The sequence below is a fragment of the Bombina bombina genome, chromosome 2 (assembly GCF_027579735.1).
Source record: "Bombina bombina isolate aBomBom1 chromosome 2, aBomBom1.pri, whole genome shotgun sequence".
NCBI lineage: Eukaryota > Metazoa > Chordata > Amphibia > Anura > Bombinatoridae > Bombina > Bombina bombina.
In genome coordinates, this window is record NC_069500.1 from 807,543,915 (window position 1) to 807,567,268 (window position 23,354).

Below are 23,354 nucleotides of genomic sequence, written 5' to 3' on the forward strand. Positions count from 1 at the left end.
GTTTACCTAGCGTACAACATACCATTTTTATCACAAGAAGTCTGTTACAGTATTTGGGTATAAAATCCTAATCTAAAGTATAACCTAAGTTTTCTGACCTGTACATTACAGATCTATACTTCTCAATTTGCTGATTAAGTTTAAGTAGCCAGTTTTCCTGCTGGTCTCTAGTAAGTGTCTCATTGTGTGTTTGTTCAAATGTTACAATTTCAATCCTGACTCTAGCTAGAATGGTAGTGACCTCCTCCACTACCAATAATACCAAGTCTAGGGAACACTTGTTCAGGATATGGCACCACTTTCTCCTGAATTCCAGATTGTCCCTCCCTATGGTGGGGATATTTTTACCCTAAACCCCCTAGGGATATGGTTTAGTCTATAGTATTCAGATAAGTAACGGCCATGTAACATAAGATCTATCTCACGTTTCTTCAATTTTAGCAAATTGTGGTATAAATTCACAGGGGTCTCACCAGCAGTTCTATTGATGGGGCGAACAGGATCCTGGCCGCATCATCTTGTGAGTATGTAACTGTGCCGATCTGTGCTCCCAGACCATGTACTCCTACTTCTTCTTCCATATGTGTGGTAGTCACCCCTGTTGGGGGAAGTTCAGAGACAGGTGGAAATAAAGGATCCATGTCAGGTAGTATGTAGATCTTTATCCAAAACATATGTAAACCGGAGCACAATAAGTGTTGTAAGGTAGTCCTTCATACACGACTCTGTAGATGTAACAGGGATATCAGTGATAGGATGAAAAGCGTTGTAGCTTGAAAGACACTGAGTGTAATCCAATATGGCAATGGGGGTACACCTGTAAATATAATATCAAATACCGTCCAGTGTACAGTGTCACCCTCCTTGAGTCATCCGCCTGGGTGCAGGAATACAATAAATAATCTGTGAAAACAAATGCACTCTCAGGTCTTTTTGAAGTGGAGAAAAACTCTGTTTAATGGAACGTTTTCATAGAACTCTTCCCCTTCATCAGCAATTATAGTGTCAAACATGCAACCTTATATACACATATGTGAAATAACAAAATATCAAATACCTGTGTTCACTCAGTGAAATAGCACCAAGCAATCATGCTGGAACGCACTGCTTGCGTTCCAGAGTGAGTAAACCGGAAGTATTACAATCTACAGTGCTTTCGGTATGTTAAATCAAAAACAAAAGTATACATTTATGATCTATTATTGTGGTATATATACAACTCTCAGTAATGGCTTACCGTGTGCTAGATGTGTCTCAAATAAAGAAAGAGTTTAGCCATCATTTAGAAGGCATCACAGTACTTAACAATACAGTGATCGTGTGAGTTGTGAAATAAAAAAACCTTATTACACTAATTTTCGTTGCCTACACACATATCAACTTATCATCTGAAGGCTTGCCTGTATATTACTATGGCCTCTGTCTCACATTGTTACTTTAATGCCGCACTCTGCATTATCATTTGTTATGTTGGTTGCCATGGTGATCATCTCGGGTCGGAACTACTTAGTGTATCAGTATGTGTAAATAGATACGGCACATCAGCTGGACTGCGCAACGCCTCGCTATACATGTACACTGCCCTCTAATAGGGTCCCACATGTCAACCATCATGACCAGATTTCTTAGTACAATCAGTGGCTATTGGCCCAATTAGATGACAATATATCACACAATTACTTCCTAACACACATAAAAAACAATAATAAAAAGTAATAGAAAGTAAGAATATATATAACACACTATTTCTAATGACTGACATTAGAAAAAAGAGACTAGCTTTCAAGTGGTTCTTAACCATCTACAATCGAATCTTCTCAATCTTATTAAATCACTATATCCAATTACATCATCATCTATTATTTACTTCCATCACTCATAAGCATATAGACATAGGTTACATTATTGGTATCCCATTATTTCGTCATTTGAGTCCCAGTCCATAAACTTAATGTTCAATGTCCTCTATTAACTTTCCTATTATGTAACAGACCCCTCCCTCTGCATGGGGTAGATTTTTTAGCATATACCGAAGACTTGAGTGGGTGTGGGAAACGAGAGTGATCCCCGCCGCTCAGAGGATAAGACACTCACCAGACAAGTTACCTATACATACTTTCTCCTATATCTATATAGTGGGCCGCCTAGTCTGAATACCCCCTAACATACTCCATGGATACAGCAGGGATGTTATACATAAGGTTGAAATACATGAACTGTATACTACACTTCCAGGGCCCATAGAGAAGTGGAAGAAGCAGATGGCCTGGATAGTAATACCAATATATCCCTAGCTGATTTAGAATAGAGGGGTCTGTTACATAATAGGAAAGTTAATAGAGGACATTGAACATTAAGTTTATGTATTCTGCAGTATTAATGTTCTGTTGCTAATTGACTTGAGAATAAAATTTAATGATAAAATTTAATGATAGGATTGAAATTTTCTGTATCATATATTTAGATGTGATTCGTTTGTAGGGGCTTCATAGCTGTTTGTTTTTAATTTTTGTACATGTTTTACCTATTTTTCACCAGCAGATGGTGCTGTTGCATTTATAGAATGTAAACTATAAGATTGTAAGGGTTAAAATCCCAAGGTAAGCTATTTAAACAGGTGTACTTGTACTATCACTTACCACATGATTAAGGGGCATAGCTCCCCGAAACGTCGTGGCTGTTTGACTCTGCACTCTCTCAAATAAACTATTGAAATTTTGGCATTTTGGAGAGCTTCATTTATATTGTTTCACTATTGTTGGGGAGTTTTGTAGTGACTCCTTGAAGCTCTGACCAGTGAGTATTGCTGCTGGATGAATTTAATATTTTGTACTAAGAAATCTGGTCATGATGGTTGACATGTGGGACCCTATTAGAGGGCAGTGTACATGTATAGCGAGGCGTTGCGCAGTCCAGCTGATGTGCCGTATCTATTTACACATACTGATCCACTAAGTAGTTCCGGCCCAAGATGGTCACCATGGCAACCAACATAACAAATGATAATGCCGAGTGCGGCATTAACGTAACAATGTGAGACAGAGGCCATAGTAATATACAGGCAAACCTTCAGATGATAAGTTGATATGCGTGTAGGCAACGAAAATTAGTGTGATAAGGTTTTTTTATTTCACAGCTCACACGATCACTGTATCGTTAAGTACTGTGATGCCTTCTAAATGATGGCTAAACTCTTTCTTTATTTGAGACACATCTGGCACACGGTAAGCCATTACTGAGAGTTGTATATATACCACAATAATAGATCATAAATGTATACTTTTGTATTTGATTTAACATACCGGAAGCACTGTAGATTGTAATACTTCCGGTTTACTCACTCTGGAACGCAAGCAGTGCGTTCCAGCATGATTGCTTGGCGCTATTTCACTGAGTGAACACAGGTATTTGATATTTTGTTATTTCACATATGTGTATATAAGGTTGCATGTTTGACACTATAATTGTGTGATGAAGGGGAAGAGTTCCCTGAAAACGTTCCATTAAACAGAGTTTTTCTCCACTTCAAAAAGACCTGAGAGTGCATTTGTTTTCACGGATTATTTATTGTATTCCTGCACCCAGGCGGATGACTCAAGGAGGGTGACACTGTACACTGGACGGTATATTATATATATATATATCATGGAAATAAGCACTCACTGGTCTAATGTCGTCTGTGACAACAAGAAAACCTTTTTTCTTTTTTTTTTCATGGCAGGAGCTTGTGATAAAAAAATAAAAGAACAGTTTTGGGGAAAAGTTACTCCACCAAAAATTGACCCAGACGAATTAATGGAACTAAATCTACCAATAACAGAAGAGGAAATTATTAAAGAGATAGGAAAGGCCAAATTGAATAAATCTCCAGGCCCAGATCAAATTCCGGCGGAATTTTATAGAATACTTAAAAATGAACTGCCTGGTACGTTAAGTGACCTTTTTAATCAGTACTACAGGGACAACTCTGCAGAGTCCAATTCGTTTTTTTTGCATCCACAGTTACATTAATATATAAGAAATATAAAGATCCAGAAAACCCAAATGCATATAGACCAATATCATTATTAAATAATGATTACAAGTTACTTACAGCAATAATTGCAGATAGATTAAAAAAAGTACATAAATAACTTGATTCATCAGGATCAATCAGGGTTTATGCCAGGAAGAAACGCTTCAAAAAATATAAGAAAAGTTCTATTGACCTTAAACCATTATTGGAATGAAATTAAGGTAAAGGGAAATAACTGTGAAAATGATGCAGCCTTAGTAACATTAGACGCCGAAAAGGCATTTGATCTAATTACCTGGGACCATCTTTTTACCACATTAACACAATTTGGCCTAACAGGGAATTTCTTTAATTTTGTGAAATTGATTTATAACACACCATACTCCTGCCTCTTAATAAATGGTCAATTGTCGCCAAAAATAAGGTTAACAAAGGGAACAAGACAAGGGTGCCCGCTGTCACCCTTGTTATTTAATTTGTCATTAGAACCATTTGCTATAAGACTTAGACAAACCTTACCGGGGGTAAAGGTAGGAGATGGCAGGGTTTCTTTGGCTCTCTATGCAGACGATATAATACTTTTTCTGCCTAGAACATCACAAAACATACCGGTACTACTAGAATTAATAGATGAATTTAGTGCGTTTTCCGGCTATAAGGTCAATCAGGGAAAATCAGAAATACTATGGATTAGAAAACCCTGTGGGCAGTTGAGTAAGCATCCCTTTCATGAGGTAGAACAAATTAAATACTTGGGTATATATTTAAGTAACAATCCAGGATTATGGTATAGTTTAAATTTTAAAAAAAAAAATCAAAAAAGTAAAAGGTTGCTAGATGGATGGAGACCACTACCCATAGCACTATCAGCCAAAATTACGTTTTTGAAGACTTATCTATTCCCCCGTCTATTATACTTATTACAAAATTTACCTATTTTTGTTAAAAATATTGACCTGAAGAAATATGAAAAAGACTGTAATTCCTTTTTATGGGGGAAGAGAAGGGCCAGATTAGCTAAAAGATTGTTGTATTTGGATAAAGAGGTTGGGGGATATGGTCTGCCCAATATTAAATTATACAACCAGGCTACCATGGTAAAATTAGCTGCTGATTGGATCACAGAAACAAGCCAATTCTCCTTGTTAGAGATAGAAGAAAGTCTTATAAAACCACTTTCCTTAAAAGATATACTGCATATTCCAATTTCTAAATTACCTTTAAAAATTCGAAATATGAGAGTGATAAGTAACATAGTAAGGGCATGGCAAAAATTCTGCATCACTCTCAATATCAATTATAAGGTATCTAAGTATCTTACGTTTCTGGGACACACAGATTTTGGACCTGGCTTGAATCATGGAATATTTCACATTTGGAGAAATGCAGGCCTGGAGTATATAGTACAACTGTTAGATAAAAGAACAGGGATGATAAAATCATTCATACAAATTCAAGAAGAATTTGGTCTACCGAGACATCACTTTTACGGCTATCTTCAGGCAAGACAATTTTATAATCATTTAACGTATAACCAAGATAGTAATTGGGAGTTAGGAATAGTCGGAATAGGTATTCAAATTTATAGGGCTGGTTTTTTCTCAATTGCAACATGGTATAAAATGATTATGAAAAACTTAGGTAAGATACACTTAGAAAATCTACAGAACAAATGGCAAAAGATCTTGCCAGAAATTACAGAAATAGATATTAAACAAAGCATAGAAATAGTTGGAGATAGGAATACACGGTGGAAGGAAACGCACAGCTATATTATGAATAATGCATATATCACTCCTAAATTATTGGCTAAATGGGATAAAAATTCCAAAGGAGATTGCTTCCACTGTCACGCCCCACAGGCAGATATCACACATTGTTTCTGGTATTGCCCTAGGATATTACAGTACTGGAAAAAGGTGGCATACTGGTTAACCAGATTTTTAACACAAAGTTTTTCCCCTACTCTCACTTCTATATTTTTTTTTGTGCTACCAATTCAATTTAAGAAAGAAGAATATTCGCTGATAACGACTATAATACAAGTAGCTTGGAATCTAATATTACAATATTGGAAAGCACAAAAATACCCCAGCATAGCAGAATTTAGACAGAAGGTGACTGCTCAATTGATACAAGAACAATTGAATATAGAACCCGGTAATGAGAACCAGTTTAAAGCCTTTTTTACTAAATGGAGGAAGATCATTAAGATCCAGACAGCTGAGTTTATAGAGGAAATAATGAAACCTTTTTTCAAAGCAGGTTACATAGGTAGGGAGGACTTGTAAATATGGTGGTACAAAGTCTCTGTCCAGGGGCTGATAGTAAGTCTCTGACAGGAAGTTATATATATACACAGGATCAAAATGTTTTTTTGTTTTTTTTGTTTTTTTGTTGTTGTGTTGTCTTGTTTTGCTTGGTTCTGTTTTGTTTGTTTTGTTTGGTTTGGATCTGTGTTGTGTTAGTTGAATCAGTGGCCATTCTTATGTGTGTTTTAAAATAATGTTTTGAAAACCCCCAATTCAAGTGATAAGAGTATAGCATATTAGCTAGACGAGTGTTGGTCTTGTTCCTTTTTTTTTTTTTTTCTGTAGGAGCGAGAGATGGTTGTAGGGGTATCTTTATTGTTAGATTATGATAATGAAGATATAAGATTTTATTTTTCTGATATATATGATAAGTGATTTTTGTATGCTCTTATTTTATGTTTCATCCTCTCAATTGTTATACGATTTGTTTGCTCGAATTGGTATATAAATAAAGATTAAAAAAAGAGATTAAAAAAAAAAAGAAAACCTTTTTATTGATGTGACGTTTCGGGACAAAACCAGTCCCTTCCTCTGAAGAGTGCTTATTTCCACGAACTGTACTTTTCCTACACAGCATCCTGGCAGCTGTTCATGGATAGTGGGAGTGCATACACACCATCTGATATATATATATATATATATATATGTATATATATATAGAGAGAGAGAGAGATATAGAGAGAGAGAGAGAGAGAGAGAGAGAGGTAGTATAGATATATATTTTAACAAAATACCATAACATATATATAGAAATATATATTTATGAATAAATAGAACTTTTTCTAAGTGAAGAACATTGGAATGTAATATATGCGTAAAGTGCACCGAGGTTGGTGATATAGGTCTAACGCAGTGTTGGTTTGGCACACATGAACAATTGCTAACATCAATGCGCATTCTTGAAATATTAAATATAAAATTGGTGCAGAATTTTTCTTAGACTTTTCAGGTAGACACTGTAATCAGGATATTTAGCAAAATACTTCTTAATTCTTACGCCACAGCAGTCAGCAAGATGGCGTGGCTAGTTGTACAGTATATCCTAACTAACAAAGGATCACTATCTATTATATACCCTTAAGACCGCCTCCCTAGAATGTAGTGGACCTTGGCTCTGAAGCCACAACCTGCCTGCACCCAGGTAAAACAGATTATTGATTAACCCTTGAAAAACTTATACACACATAGAAAAGTCACATATTGTCAATTAACCCTTATTTATCCTAAAAAACTATATCATTAATAAAAATTTATTAAACATACTGTAAAAATTATATTATGCATTTGTTGATTATGCAAATCTACTGTATTTACTTGGTATTTTAGGAGGTGAATTAAAACATTTCGATTCCTAAGCATTATGAAAGGCCAAACCCTGTGAGTACCTCCTGCAAGAAGAGCTTAGTTAGCCTTGCGCATTGCAAAGTTTAAGGGGCAAAATAAAGCTCCTATGATTCAGAAAGAGCGCACAATTTTAAAAATCTTTCCAATTTACTTCTATTATCAAATTTTGCACAATCTTTTTTTATGCACATTTTTTGAGGCACCAGCTCCTACTGAGCATGTGCACCAGCTGAGTATACCTATACTAGTATGTGATTGGCTGATGTCTGTGACATGATACAGAGAGCTTGCAAATGGGAGAAAAAAAAGATTTGCCAGAAAAAAAAATCTGCTTTTGTGAAGGGGCCAATTTATCAAGCCCCGTATTCAGTCATATGCAGCTGTTTCCGCGCAAGCCTTTAAGCTCGCCGGAAACTGGAGTTAAAAAGCAGCGGTCTTAAGATCGCTGCTCCTTAACTCGTCTGCCACCTCTGAAGCGGCGGATAGCAATCCGCCCGATCGGATACGATCAGGTTAATTGACACCTCCTGCTAGCGGACGATTGGCCGCAAATCTGCAGGGGGCAGCATTGCACAAGCATTTCACTAGAAATGCCTGTGCAATGATAAATGCAGACAGCGTATGCTGTCAGCATTTATCGATGTGCGGCAGTCATGATCCGACGTGCGGCAGGGAAGGGGTGTTTCAAAAACTTTTCTGCGCTGCCTAGTTTTGGTAAACCTTAACTCCTATGATATTATCCCCAAGTAATATCTGGTATGGGCGTGTAGAAAGAAGAGGTAAGGAGTATGGGGCGCAAATTAATGCTAAAACCTATAAAAAATGATTGAATGTATATATATATGTATGTAAAAAAAAACAACACTACATATATATACATTCAATCATTTTTTATAGGTTTTTGCATTAATTTGCGCCCCATACTCCTTACCTCTTCTTTCCGACGTGCGGCAGACATGATATATTTGCCCCCTGGTGTTATTTCATTGTCTTTTCATTATGCACTTGTTAATTATACAATTATACTGTATTTAGTGGTCCTTTAATGCTGTGTTAAATAAGGAGAATCGCAGGTGGATTGTAACTCAACTCTTATTGGAGGAGATGCTTATTGGATTTAGCCCTTCATAATTCATAGTTAATTAAAGATTTCAAATCACCCAAAATTTAACTGTAATTCACCTCTTTGTGAATAGACCCCTAAAGAGTTATAACGTGTTTTTAATATGCATTTGTTGATAATGCAACTGTATTTAATCACCATTCAACAGTAAGCTGTGATAAATCCACTGGAAAACCCCAGAAAGAGATCTGTTGGATATTTTTTGGAAATATTGGAATGAGGCAGCTGGAGGGCAAATGAGGATTCTGTGTGATTATAATGAGTATTGTGGGATAAGAGGCAGATAAGTGCAGTGAAGGGATGTATTGTGGTGCCCTTTGGACCTTTGGCCATAAATATTCGGTTTAGTTTTATCTTTAGTTATTTATTTTTTACCTTCTTTTGTGCAGAATTATTGTAAGCATGTGATTTCCAAAGTAAACAAATCTTTTAGTTTGTTGCACGATAATTTTGTCATTAATGATAGTTTTAGTGGGATTCAAATCTATGGTTAACTGTAGAGAAATTAAATATAGAATTTAAGTAAGACATGCCTTTAGCTAACTCTTCAAGTGATCATAATTTGTTTAAAGTCATTTGGGGATATGCAGTGTTGTACGTGGTAAACTAGAGATTATGGTATATTTAGATTAATAAAAGTACAAACCGCTTTGGTAGTACATAATACATGATTCTATTTTTTTTTTCATAGGACAATGCCAGTTGCCAGGAAGGGAGCGGTATCCAATGCATTATATATGGCATGGCTTGATATCCTTTCCAACGATCTTCCTCCTGTTTTGTTAATTCGAGGGAACCACCGGAATGTCTTAACTTTTTACTCATGAACAATACAGAAGAATAACAGAAGAATGATTCAATTCTGTACCACCAGGTGGCCTATTTCAGGTCACTCTTTCTTTACAGGTGATACCTTTCTTTGCACTGTGCATTTTTTATCTGGTACAATTATGGACATTATTAAAATGGTTGACTTTGAATTGGCCATGTTGGTCTTTCAGGCAGCCATTCTGTCTTTCCAGCCAAATAAATACTGTTCATCATGACACCATTACGAGTCCCAGTAGTGGCTTCCCATAAGATGACTAATAACTGCTCAACCAAATATGTATGACACTACACCCAAAGACCTAATTTCTTCATCATATGGTCTTGCTATAAACTGCTCTCTCATGCAAACTAGGTGACATAGGCCTTGACTCTACTGCAGCATTAGCCTTCAGGATGTAGTAGCCGTTCTGTAAAACATTTATGTTCTCCTTGAGTCATCAAGAGGATAAGCCATACCACTACTAACCAAATAAAATATGTGTTTAGCCATTCTATGTCATATAAAACTTGTCTCCCACTTCACCGAGTAACACTCTCATCCTGCTCTCCTCTTCCTTTGATAACAGAAATAATTCACTACAGTTCCAAGTAAAAATAAAATATAAATAAAATGAAACATTTAATATACCTGTTTGTACGTTATACTATCTCAATTTATTGTGTCTATTTTTGTCCATGAGCTACCAACATTTTCAGCAGTGCTTTAATAAATATGTATTATTCTTAAAAATATTAGCATATGGACATTGTTTATATTTAGTTTAAATATACTACTTTTATAAACTTGTCTTTTCCTATTGTTATAATGATTTGTGTCAGAAACTCCCTAACAGGTAGTTGCTATAACAAACAAGAGAATATAGACGCACTCAACTGAGACAGAACAAAAGCTAGAATAACTTCTGTCTTTTAGCACACTATGTCTTTCACAGAGAAAAAATACCCTGTAGCATATCAGTCTGGCCCTGCCCAATGACAGTCGAGCGCCGAAATACCAGGCAATTTTTCTCTGAACAAGCGAAAACAACAAACCCCAGACATACGTTTCGGCCTCGTCAGTGAGGTGCAGTTACATCTCTCTAGGGCATGTGTGCAAGGAGTCCATGTCTGGTTTCCCCTTTTTACTCTTAGGGAGACCCACAAGTAATACAATGCATACAAACAAGAGAATGTAGAGACGCGCTCAACTGAGACAGAACAAAGCTAGAAAAACTTCCGTGCTTGCCCACAAGGCCAGTGCCACGCAGTCTCTTTTAGCCCACTATGCCTTTCACAGAAAAAAAAAATATATTTTTTTAAATATTTATATATTTTTTTATTTTTTTAGTTGCTATTACAAGCCATCATGTTCCGATACTATTTAGTGACTTCATGTAGCAGGGTTATCACTAAATAGTAGTGGCCCAAGTTTGATATGGCCACTAAAATTGAGCTGCTACTCCCCCCCCCTCCCCATTAAGAAATTAGCACTACTTTTTTGTGTGTAGCAGCTCCATTTAGCTAATTGGATTAAATCTAGCCCTCATTTACATACTTTTACATTATGTGTTATGCAGTTATGAATGGTAATAAAGACCCATATTCCAATCCATTAGAAGAGTTGTGTGAAAACAGCATATGTATGCTCTGGTGATTTCTGGGCTTCTAATTCCAATTCATTTGAATAACTTCTATATAAATCAGTTTATCTGGCCAAATTAATTATACAATAAAATAGTTTTAGTTAAGCATATGAAAAACAACACGAAACAGGAGTTTCACACCCTGAATCAAAGTGGGTTTTAAAGGTGTTGTCACAGGTTTTCAGGGAAGCAAAAGATATGAGGCCAAGGAAAAGTAAAACATAGCAGCTAACTGATTCAGTTGTAATGATGACGGTCAAGTTAGTCTGAATTCAGTTATTTCATTTTAATTTATATTAGTTCATAACATTTGTGCACTTAAAGGAATAGTCTAGTCAAAATTAAACGTTAATGATTCAGAAAGAGCATGCAATTTTAAGCAACTTTCTAATTTACTCCTATTATCAATTTTTCTTTGTTCTCTTGGTATCTTTATTGGAATGTAAGCTTTGGAGCCAGCCCATTTTTGGTTCAGCGCCCGTGTAGCGCTTGCTGATTGGTGTCTAAATGTAGCCACCAATCAGCAAGCATTACCCAAGTGCTGAACCAAAAATGGGCTGGCTTCTAAGCGTACATTTTTTGCTTTTTCAAATAAAGATACCAAGAGAATGAAGAAAATTTAATAATAGGAGTAAATTAGAAAGTTGCTTAAAAGTACATGCTCTATCTGAATCATAAAAGATTAATTTTGACTTGACTATCCCTTTAACGCTAAAGAATTGAAATTGAATAGTTTAAACGTTTGATTTGAGCAAGGTTTTTAACTTTTTATGAACTAATAAAGCTTTTGTTAATATAATAATGTCAAAAGAGAATGCATTAAAACTTTAGTATTAAAAAAAGTCCATTAGAGGAATTGGAATACTGAAAAAAAAAAAAAAAAAATCTTACAAGGCTGTAAAAAGAAAATCTAAACATTTGGGTGAGGTGGTATTTTCAACTGCAATAACTGAATGTAACTAATCCGCACTTTCCTGGACATACTCCAGAATGCAAAATAGATAGTGCAGTCCTGTGTACATTTCTTTTTTTACAGAATGTATAAAGAACTGGCCAAAAATAACAGCAGGTTTAAGCTGTTGGCCATTGATGAAGAATGTCGGTATTTGAGGTCATGCCCCTGTATACTTCTAGTGGATGGAACCACCATTAAGAACGTAGCAACAGCCTATGTTTAACCTTTCAGTTTGTTGCTCTGGTACACATATGCATGGAAGTCGGCACCCTTAGATGTGACAAAAGCCTGGAGTGAGACTGGTTTCTTGAAGATGAAAAGAGGAACGGCGCAAAGAATGTAAGTCTGGACCCCACATGAAAGTCCAGGCAACAGAGTCTATTGGACAATAGTTAGCAAGCACACAAATATAGGTCAGGGGTCAGCAACCAGTGATCAATTCAGTAACATACGTGTTCTAGGACTAGAAATGAGGTGTCTGGATTATAAACATATAACAATGTTGGAAGAACTCAGGAATACAGAATACATCAGCACTGTCTGGCAGACACAGTGTGAATTTAAATATGGTCATAGAGGATATGCAACAGTTTGTGTACGTGTTCAGATGAGTTGCCAGTTCTAAAGTGTGTATGCTTCATTACATTGCAAGCACTCATACCAATGCTTTACCATGAGACCAGAGCCAATGACAGCGACCCCGGACACTTTTCTTCGGAATGGTCAGTATTTGCCATATTCTACTTTCACAGACCAATCTAGAATAGGGAGCACCCACAGGAAAGCTCCAGTCTTGATGTGGAATCCACACAGACTGGACTTGGAAGCTTTTCACCCAAAAATGTTATGTGAAAGCAGAGAAACCCTGTGTCTGGACATAACTAAAGGACTATATATTTCCCACTCGCTATCGCTATTTGTCATCTATGTCATGGCAAGTGACACAGCCAGTCAAATACTGTACTAACCACCCCATACAAAGTCCCATACTTTTTAGTTTACAACATTTGTGGTGATGCAGCATCTCAAAAGATGCTAAAAACAAACTTCTGAACAGCTATCCAAATGTATAAGGCTTAATCATACATATAGGTCTGAATAACAAGTGGAGCACTATTGATAGCGCAGAGTACTGAGAATAGCTACAATAGGACCAGCTAGATTACAAGTTTTGCGTTTGTGTTTTAACGCTGAAAAAATAATAATTTCAGCGTTAAAACAGCACCACAGCCAGTCTTGTCGGTATAGCTGTACCGCAAGCCTTTTAGCCTATAACGCAACGTCAGTCCCGCACACGTAAAAATGACGTTTTTTCATGGGACTTCCATAGCACAGCCATTACAAGTTTTGTGGTGAGGCTAAAAAGCTTGCGTTACACCCTATAACGTCAGGTTCCGTACCGCCATCTGAGAGTAGTAGTTATGAGTTTTACGCAACAAAACTGTGCACTTAACACCCTTAAACTACCTATTAACCCCTAAACCGTAGCCCTCCCACATCGCAAACACTATATTAAAGTTATTAACCCCTAATCTGCCGCTCCCAAAATAGCTGGCACTAATAAAATGTATTAACCCCTATTCCGCCGCTCCCTGACATCGCCGCCACTATACTAAAGTTATTAACCCCTATTCCCCCGCACCCCAACATCGCCCACACTATAATATATCTATTAACCCCTATTCCGCTGCTCCCGACACCGCCACCACTATAATAAACGTATTAACCCCTAAACCGAAAGCCCCCTACATTGCAATAAACAAATTTAAACTAGTAACCCCTAAACCTAATGCCCCCCTAACTTTATATTACAATTACAATTTCCCTATCTTAAATTAAATAAAAACTTGCCTGTCAAATTAAAAAAACTAAGTATAAACTAATAATTAAACTAATATAATTATTAAACTAAAATTAAACTAACTACCAATTAAAGGGCCATAATACCCAAATGTTTAAACACTTGAAAGTGATGCAGCATAGCTGTAAAAAGCTGACTAGAAAATATCTCCTGAACATCTCTATGTAAAAAAGAAAGATATTTTACCTCAAAAGTTCCTCAGTAGCCACCTCCCATTGTAAAGGATTTCTAAGCAGCATTTTAGTGTGTCTGTCCTGGGACAGCTGAAAGGATGAGCCTTGTGAACTCTCATATTATTTCACCAATCAGGTAAAGGAAGCTTACTATGAAATCTCATGAGAGTTAAGTCAAATCTCATGAGATCACAGTAAGAGTTCATGACCTCAGCACTGCTGATGCTGATTGGCTGCTGTTCATTTCTTCATTTTATTTTTTATTTTTACCTGCAGCTGGGAGCAGCTGAGTATAACTTTTTACACAGAACTTACTCTGCTGAGCTGAGGAAATTGTTTGTGAGGTAAAATATCTTCCTTTTTTTACATAGAGATGCTCAGGTGATATTTTCCTGTCAGCTTTTTACAGTTATACTGCATCAGTTTCAAGTGATTTAGCATATGAGTATTATGTCCCTTTAAAGAACTAAAATAGACATTAAAAAAATCCTAACACTACTCTAAAAATTACAAACGGCGAGATTACGAGTTTTGCGATAGAGGCAATGCGGTGCTAACGAGCAGTTTTCTCTCACCGCTCACTTACATGCAACGCTGGTATTACGAGTTTTCAGAAACCCGTCGTTAAAAGACAAAAAGTAAGCGTAAAGCAAAATTTTGCTCCAAATCTCACTTCAATACCAGTGCTGCTTAAGTCAGTGGTGAGCTGGTGTAACGTGCTTGTGCACAATTTCCCCATAGGAATCAACGGGGAGAGCTGGCTGAAAAAAAGTCTAACACCTGCAAAAAAGCAGCGTATAACTCACTAACGCAGCCCCATTGATTTCTATGGGGAAATAAAAGTTATGTTTACACCTAACACCCTAACATGAACCCCAAGTCTAAACACCCCTAATCTTACACTTATTAACCCCTAATCTGCCGCCCCGACATCGCCGACACCTACATTATATTATTAACCCCTAATCTGCCGCTCGGGACATCGCCGCCACCTACATTATACTTATGAACCCCTAATCTGCTGCCCCCAACATCGCCGCCACCTACATTATATTTATTAACCCCTAATCTGCCTTCCCCAATGTCGCTGCAACCTACCTACACTTTTTAACCCCTAATCTGCCGCCCCCAACGTCGCCGCCACTATATTAAAGTTATTAACCCCTAAAGCTAAGTCTAACCCTAAACCTAACACCCACTAACTTAAATATAATTTAAATAAATCTAAATAAATATTCCTATCATTAACTACATTATTCCTATTTAAAACTAAATACTTACCTATAAAATAAACCCTAAGCTACCTACAATATAACTAATAGTTACATTGTAGCTATTTTAGGATTTATTTTTATTTTACAGGCAAGTTTGTATTTATTTTAACTAGGTAGAATAGTTATTAAATAGTTATTAACTATTTAATAACTACCTAGCTAAATAATACAAAAGTACATGTAAAATAAAACCTAACCTAAGTTACACAACACCTAACACTACAATATAATTAAATAAATTAACTAAATTAAATACAATTACCTAAATTAAATTAAATTAGCTAAAGAACAAAAAAAACAAAACACTAAATTACAGAAAATAATAAACAAATTACAGATATTTAAACTAATTACACCTAATCTAATAGCCCTATTAAAATAAAAAAAATCCCCCCCAAAATAAACTAGCGGATGCTCCGCGTCGGATGTCTTGAAGATGGACCCGCTCCGCGCCGGATGGATGAAGATAGAAGATGCCGTCTGGATGAAGACTTCTGCCCGTCTGGAGGACCACTTCGCCCGGCTTGGATGAAGACTTCTCCCGGCTTCGTTGAGGGCTTGGATGAAGACGTCTCCCGGTAAGTCGATCTTCAGAGGGTTAGTGTTAGGTTTTTTTAAGGGTGTATTGGGTGGGTTTTATTTTTAGGTTAGGGTTTGGGCCTGCAATAGAGCTAACTGCCCTTTTAAGGGCAATGCCCATCCAAATGCCCTTTTCAGGGCAATGGGGAGCTTAGGTTTTTTTAGATAGTATTTTATTTGGGGTGTTGGTTGTGTGGGTGGTGGGTTTTACTGTTGGGGGGGTTGGTTGTATTTTTTTTACAGGAAAAAGAGCTGATTACTTTGGGGCAATGCCCCACAAAAGGCCCTTTTAAGGGCTATTGGTAGTTTAGTTTATTTTGGGGGGGCTTTTTTATTTTAATAGGGCTATTAGATTAGGTGTAATTAGTTTAAATATCTGTAATTTGTTTATTATTTTCTGTAATTTAGTGTTTGTTTGTTTTTGTACTTTAGCTAATTTAATTTAGGTAATTGTATTTAATTTATTTAATTATAGTGTAGTGTTAGGTGTTAGTGTAAGGTTAGGTTTTATTTTACAGGTACTTTTGTATTTATTTTAGCTAGGTAGTTATTAAATAGTTAATAACTATTTAATAACTATTCTACCTAGTTAAAATAAATACAAACTTGCCTGTAAAATAAAAATAAACCCTAAGCTAGATACAATGTAACTATTAGTTATATTGTAGCTAGCTTAGGGTTTATTTTATAGGTAAGTATTTAGTTTTAAATAGGAATAATGTAGTTAATGATAGTAATTTTATTTAGATTTATTTAAATTATATTTAAGTTAGTGGGTGTTAGGTTTAGGGTTAGACTTAGCTTTAGGGGTTAATATGTTTATTATAGTGGCGGCGACGTTGGGGGCGGCATATTAGGGGTTAATAAGTGTAGGTAGGTTGCGGCGACATTGGGGGCGGCAGATTAGGGGTTAATAAATATAATGTAGGTGTCGGCGATGTTGGGGGCAGCAGATTAGGGGTTCATAAATATAATGTAGGTGGCGGCGGTGTCCGGAGCAGAAGATTAGGGGTTAAAATTTTTATTATAGTCTTTGCGATGTGGGAGGGCCTCGGTTTAGGGATTAACAGGTAGTTTATGGGTGTTAGTGTACTTTTTAGCACTTTAGTTATGAGTTTTATGCTACAGCGTTGTACCATAAAACTCATAACTACTGACTTTAAAATGCGGTAGGACTCTTGACAGGAGAGGGTGTACTGCTCACTTTTTGGCCTCCTAGGACAGACTCGTAATACCGGCGCTATAGAAGTCCCATAGAAAAAAGACTTTACGAAGTTTACGTAAGTCGTTTTGCGGTAAGGCCAAAAAAGTGTGCGGTGCCCTAAACCTGCAAGACTCGTAATACCAGCGGTAGTAAAAAAGCAGCGTTAGGACCTCTTAACGATGCTTTTTTACCCTAACGCAAAACTCATAATCTAGCCAAAGTATCTAATTACAAAATTTAAAAAGCACTAAATTACGAAAAATAACAAATGAAATTATCAAAAATAAAAAAGAACTACACATAAGCTAATAGCCCTTTAAAAATAAAAAAATCCCACCCAAAATAAAAAAAAACCTTAGCCTACAATAAACTACCAATAGCCCTTAAAAGGGCATTTTGTAGGGCATTGCCCTAAGTTAAACAGCTCTTTTACCTGTAAAAAAAAACACATAGACCCCCCAACAGTAAAACCCACCACCCAACCAACCCCCCAAAATAAAAAAACTAACTCTAACTAAAACCTAAGCTACCCATAGCCCTGAAAATGGCATGTGTATGGGCATTGCCCTTTAAACAGCATTTAACTCTTTTGCATTGCCCTGAAAAGGGTATTTAGCTCGTTTAAGAAAAGGTCAAACCCTAAACTAAAAAAAAAAATTCACCCAAAAAAGTTTAAAAAATCCTTACACTAAACCCCAAAGATCCACTTAGAGTTCCTGAAGTCCGGACATCCAGGCGGCGAGAGGTCTTCATCCAGGTGGCTCCATCTTCATCCATCACGGGACCGGCATCTTCTTTATCCCTGCAGAGGCGGAGCGGCGATGTGCGGAGGCGGAGGTCCAGGCGAATGTCCAAGGCGGAGGTCCATGTGGAGGTCCAAGGCAGAGGTCCAGGCGCAGGTCCAAGGCAGAGGTCCAGGCGGAGGTCCATTGTTCCAACGTGGAGGTCCTCTTCATGCGATCGTCCACCGCACACTGAGGATTGAAATGCAAATTACCCCTTTTATACTGGGGGTACCATTGCATTCTTATTGGCTGAAAATTTTGAATCAGCCAATAGGAATTAGGGCTGCTAAAATGCTATTGGCTGTTCAAATCAGCCAATAGGATTTAAGCAGCTCTCATTCTATTGGCTGATTGGTGATTGCTGATTGGCAATGGGTAGATTAGGTTTTACTTTATTTTTATTTTGGGGGGTGGGGGTGTATACTGTTAGGGGGTGTTTGTTTATCTTTAGTAGGAAAAGAGCTGTTATCTTTAGGGCAATGCCCTACAAAAGGCCCTTTTAAGGGCCCACAAAAAAGGCCCTTTTAAGGGTCCTTGGTAGTTTATTATAGATTAGGGGGTTTTATTTTGGGGTGGGTTTTTTATTTTTTTAAAAGGGTATTAGAATAGGAATAATTTTTATTATTTTGGATAATTTCGTTTGTTATTTTTTGTAATGGTAGTTTTTTTTATTTTTTGTAATTTTAGTGTTTTTTATTTTTTGTAATGGTATTTTTTAGTGTAAGGCAGCTTAGGTTTTATTTCACAGTTATGTTTGTATTTATCTTAACTAGGTAGTTAGTAAATAGTTAGCAACTATTTACTAACTAGTCTACCTAGTTAAAATAAATACAAACTTACCTGTGAAATAAAAATAAAACCTAAGCTAGCTACAATATAACTATTAGTTTAAAAGATACGTTACCTGCTTATTTTTACTTCCAAAATGTAGAACCTTGCATTTTCCCGTATTAAATCTCATGGAAAATTAGATTTAATACGGGAAAATGCAAGGTTCTACATTTTGGAAGTAAAAATAAGCAGGCAACGTATTTTTTAAATGGGACAAGACTAAGTCAAACAGAGGAGGAAAGGGATTTGGGAGTAGTAATAGATAACAAGCTACAGATGGGTGCACAATGCAGGGCAACGGCTTTAAAGGCTAATAAGATTCTAGCATGTATTAAAAGAGGCATTGATTCAAGGGAGGAAAGCATCATTCTGTCACTATATAAAGCCCTGATAAGACCTCACCTTGAGTATGGAGTGCAGTTCTGGGGACCGATCGCAAAAAAAGATATTGCAGAACTAGAAAAAGTTCAGGTAAGGGCCACAAAGCTAATAAGGGGATTGGAGAATTTAAGCTATGAGGAGAGGCTAGCCAAACTGGGTCTGTTTTCTTTAGAAAAAAGGCGCTTGAGAGGTGACATGATTACTTTATATAAATATATTCAAGGCCCATATACAGAGATGGTAGAAGCTCTGTTTATTCCAAGAAAATTGTTTCTGACAAGAGGTCACAATTTAAGGTTGGAGGAAAGGAGATTTAATCTCCTGCAACAGAAATGTTTTTTTTTTTCACTGTAAGAGCAATAAAATTGTGGAACTCATTACCAAAGGAGGTAGTGAATGCCAATACCCTAGATACATTTAAAAATAGTCTGGATACATTTCTGTATATAAACAAAATTCATGGATATGATTGCTAATATTAAATTGATCACCTTTTAGTGGGGCTATTTAAGCTTAACTGGAGCTTTTTGTTAGTATTTTAGATTTGTATAGAATGAACTCAATGGACTTCAGTCTTTTTTCAACCTTATCTACTATGTTACTATGTATGTATTATTTAGTTAGTAATTGTAACTTTAATTTAGCTTGATTTTAATTATGTTAAAGTTAGGGGGTGTTAGGTTTAGGGTTATGGTTAGGGTAGAGAATCGGTTATGATCTGGGGGTGCTTCAGCAAAGCTGGAATCGGGCATATTTATATTTGTGAAGGACGCATGAATCAAGCTACATACAAGGTTATCCTGTAAGAAAACTTTTTCCTTCTGTTCTGACAATGTTCCTCAACTCTGAGGATTGTTTATTTCCAGCAGGTCAATGCTCCATGGCACCCACCCAGGTCAATCAAGGTGTGGATGCAGTGGAGGCTCCTCCATAGGAGCACAGCCGCACGTGAAACCCCAAAGCAAAAAGAAAAAAAAAGAAAGAAAATACATTTTATGGCTGAATAAATATAATTTCTCCAATAGCCCCCCTATTGGAAAAATTATATTTATTCAGCCAAAAATGTTCCAGTCTAGACTGTCCAGTGTCATAAAAAAAAAATCCCTTTTATATACCTCTATACCTCTCTACCGCACGTGCGGTAGAGAGGTATAGCCTGCTATAGCCCTTTGCACATTTTTTCTATGTGCCTGCTGCTCCGCCCATAACAGAGCCTTTACCTTTCTTAATCGCACAATTTTCAGTGTGCGATTTCGGCCATATCTATGGGCGGGCAGCAGGGGGAGCACTTTTTTTTTAAAGTTTCCTTCTTGCGACGCTCATATTTGCCGCTAACCTCTGCTATGCCATACCCTGGTCTTTCATTTAAAGAAAAAAGTCAGACAGTAAACACCAGAGTGCCTGACCACTCAATCCCTCGTGATCGTGAGGATCTGTTGCGTGTCCTTTCCACGACTGTCATTTCACTCAGTGGGAAGCTTCCTCCCCCCTCCTTTTCTCATCTTCTTCACCACCTTCCCTCCCCCATCACTCCGGCTTTACCAGCTCCCGGCGAGAATCACCAACTGCTGCCTTCAGTCTTGCAGAGACAGTGAGAGAAGGATAGCAGCTGCCGGGGGGACACCATGCAGATTTAAGATCGCCAAGCATTGGCAGCGAGTCGCTGCCTCTAAGAAGGAACCCCCATCTCCTCTTCCATACAGGTAATTACGGACCCATATAACGGAAAGGAGCTGTCAGGAGTGGCCACTGCCCCGCCCGGTAGTGGTGATCCCCTTCTTTCCCAGCCATATTGCTCTGTCCTTGTCATTGACAGGTGCTGGAGGCTTTTTTCTATTTAACTCACTGACTGTCAGTCGGGGCTGCAGCACATTGCTTCGCAGTACTCTGTAACCATATTTGACAGTCGAGTTAACATATATTTCCCTCCACCTTTATATTATCCCCTATTGTTCGTCAGGGGTTTTCTTGCTTAGATGCCTTTACTGTGGTAAAGGGATCATGAGCTAGCAAATGCATATGACGATGACAGTATTACATAGAACTGAACGTGTCCTGGTGGTATATTTCAATGATGCATTCATAAATGTCACTATTGTACACCATTCTAAAGCTTTTGCACCTAGAAACCTTACTTAAAGTTTAGTAAAGTAGTAAGAAAATTAGTTATTTTCTGTGTTGCTATCCTTGTTCTCTATTAATGTGCAAATGTGATGCTGCAGATGACTTCAACGTAATAGAGAGAGCTACTTCTGAACCTTTTTGCATGTGCTGGTTGGATTATTTAGCTGGGATTAGTCTACTAGCCGCTTACTATTTTAGATGGTGAGCCTTCCTTTGCTTTATGTCCTGGATGCTGCTGTAATCTAGAGCTCACCACTTTACAGAGATTGTGGCACTATAGCCATAAATAGCTAACAAGTACTATTTATGGTAAATTACATGACAGTTTGAAATCAGTGACCAGGGGTGGTCAAAAAGATTTGAAAAGGCTTATTTTTTATAGTTAGTGATATAACAAAGCTGTCTTTATGTTGCAAACAATGTTTTAATTTTAAATTACTGAAAACATGTATAGATCTTCCAAAATCTATTATCTATCCTTCAAAGGATTTTAGTTTTCAGCCAGGTTTTATGGTATTTTAACTTGTGTGTATATACTGTGTGTATATATATATATATATATATATATATTGAATATACAGTGTGTATATATATATATATATATAACTATTTTACATAACTGGTCCGTGAACCCCCATTTGAATAACCCACGAGCCGCCACTGTGTGGTTGGAGGATCACCAGATCAAGACCCTGTCATGGCCAGTCCAATCTCCATACCTGAACCCCATTAGAATATAGAATATGATCAAGAGGAAGATGGATGGTCACAAGCCATCAAATAAGGCCAAGCTGCTTGAATTTTTGCAACAGGAGTGGCATAAAGTCACCCAACAGCAATGTGAAAGACTGGTGGAGAGCATACCAAGACTCATGAAAGATCTGATTGAAAATCAGGGTTATTCCACCAAATATTGATTACTGAACTCTAGTAAAACCAGAGAAAATGATTATTTTTGCTCAAGAAATATTGGAAATAATCTGCGGTTAAATTTCCAGCCTGGTGTAAGGAGAGTGCCAGGCTGGTAATTTAACTGTGGATTATATATATATAGATATATATATGTGAAACGAACGCAACAAAAGTTGCGTTATTTCACCCTCCATAGCGCTGCCATTACGAGTTTTTGAAAAGCTGCCTTGTGCGTGCGATATGGTTGCAATGAGCTCCATACCGCACAAAATACAAGCGCTGCTTTGACGTGCTCGTGCATGCTTTCTCCATAGACATCAATGGGGAGAGAGTGTTAGAAAAAAAACTAACACCTGTGATCGCGGAATGAAAAGCTCCGTAACACAGCCCCATTGATGTCTATGGGTAATTAGAGCTGCTAAAATCCTATTGGCTGTTCACAACAGCCAAATAGGAATCAAACAGCTCTCATTATATTGGATGATGAACCATCCAATAGAATGAGCGCTGCTTAAATCCTATTGGCTGATTTGAACAGCCAATAGGATTTTAGCAGCTCTAATTCTTATTAGCTGATTCAAATTTTTCAGCCAATAGGAATGCAAGGGACGCCATCTTGGATCGCGTACCTTGCATTGAAGTTTCAGTGTACGGCGGCGACCGTATGAAGAGGATGTCTTCAGGATGGACCCACACCGCGCCGCCGGGATCAAGATAGAAGATGAGGATTGAAGAGGCTGCCTGGATGAAGACTTCTCGCCGCTTGGATGAGGATTTCGCTACCGGGATGAAGATTGAAGAGGCCACCTGGATGAAGACTTCTCGCCGCCTGGATGAAGATAGTTCAAGCGGGACTTCAAAAACTGTAAGTGGATCTTTGGGGGTTAGTGATAGGTTTTTTAAGGGTTTTTTGGGTGGGTTTTTATTTTAGCTTAGAGTTTGGGCATGTAAAAGAGCTAAATGCCTTTTCAGGGCAATGGGTAGCTTAGGTTTTTGCTAGAGTTAGATTTTTTATTTTGGGGGGTTGG

At 37.2% G+C, this 23,354-nt stretch overlaps 1 protein-coding gene across 1 annotated transcript in view; it reads left to right on the forward strand.

The window, feature by feature from the left end:
* Positions 1-10,337, forward strand: part of LOC128647309 (solute carrier family 12 member 2-like) — a 415,312-nt gene extending 404,975 nt beyond the window's left edge. Inside the window, exon 27 of the mRNA XM_053700093.1 lies at positions 9,486-10,337. Within this exon, the coding sequence (XP_053556068.1) occupies positions 9,486-9,621 (136 nt within the window). The 3' untranslated portion in view covers positions 9,622-10,337. The remainder of the gene's footprint in view (positions 1-9,485) is intronic.
* The last annotated feature ends 13,017 nt before the right edge of the window (positions 10,338-23,354 follow it).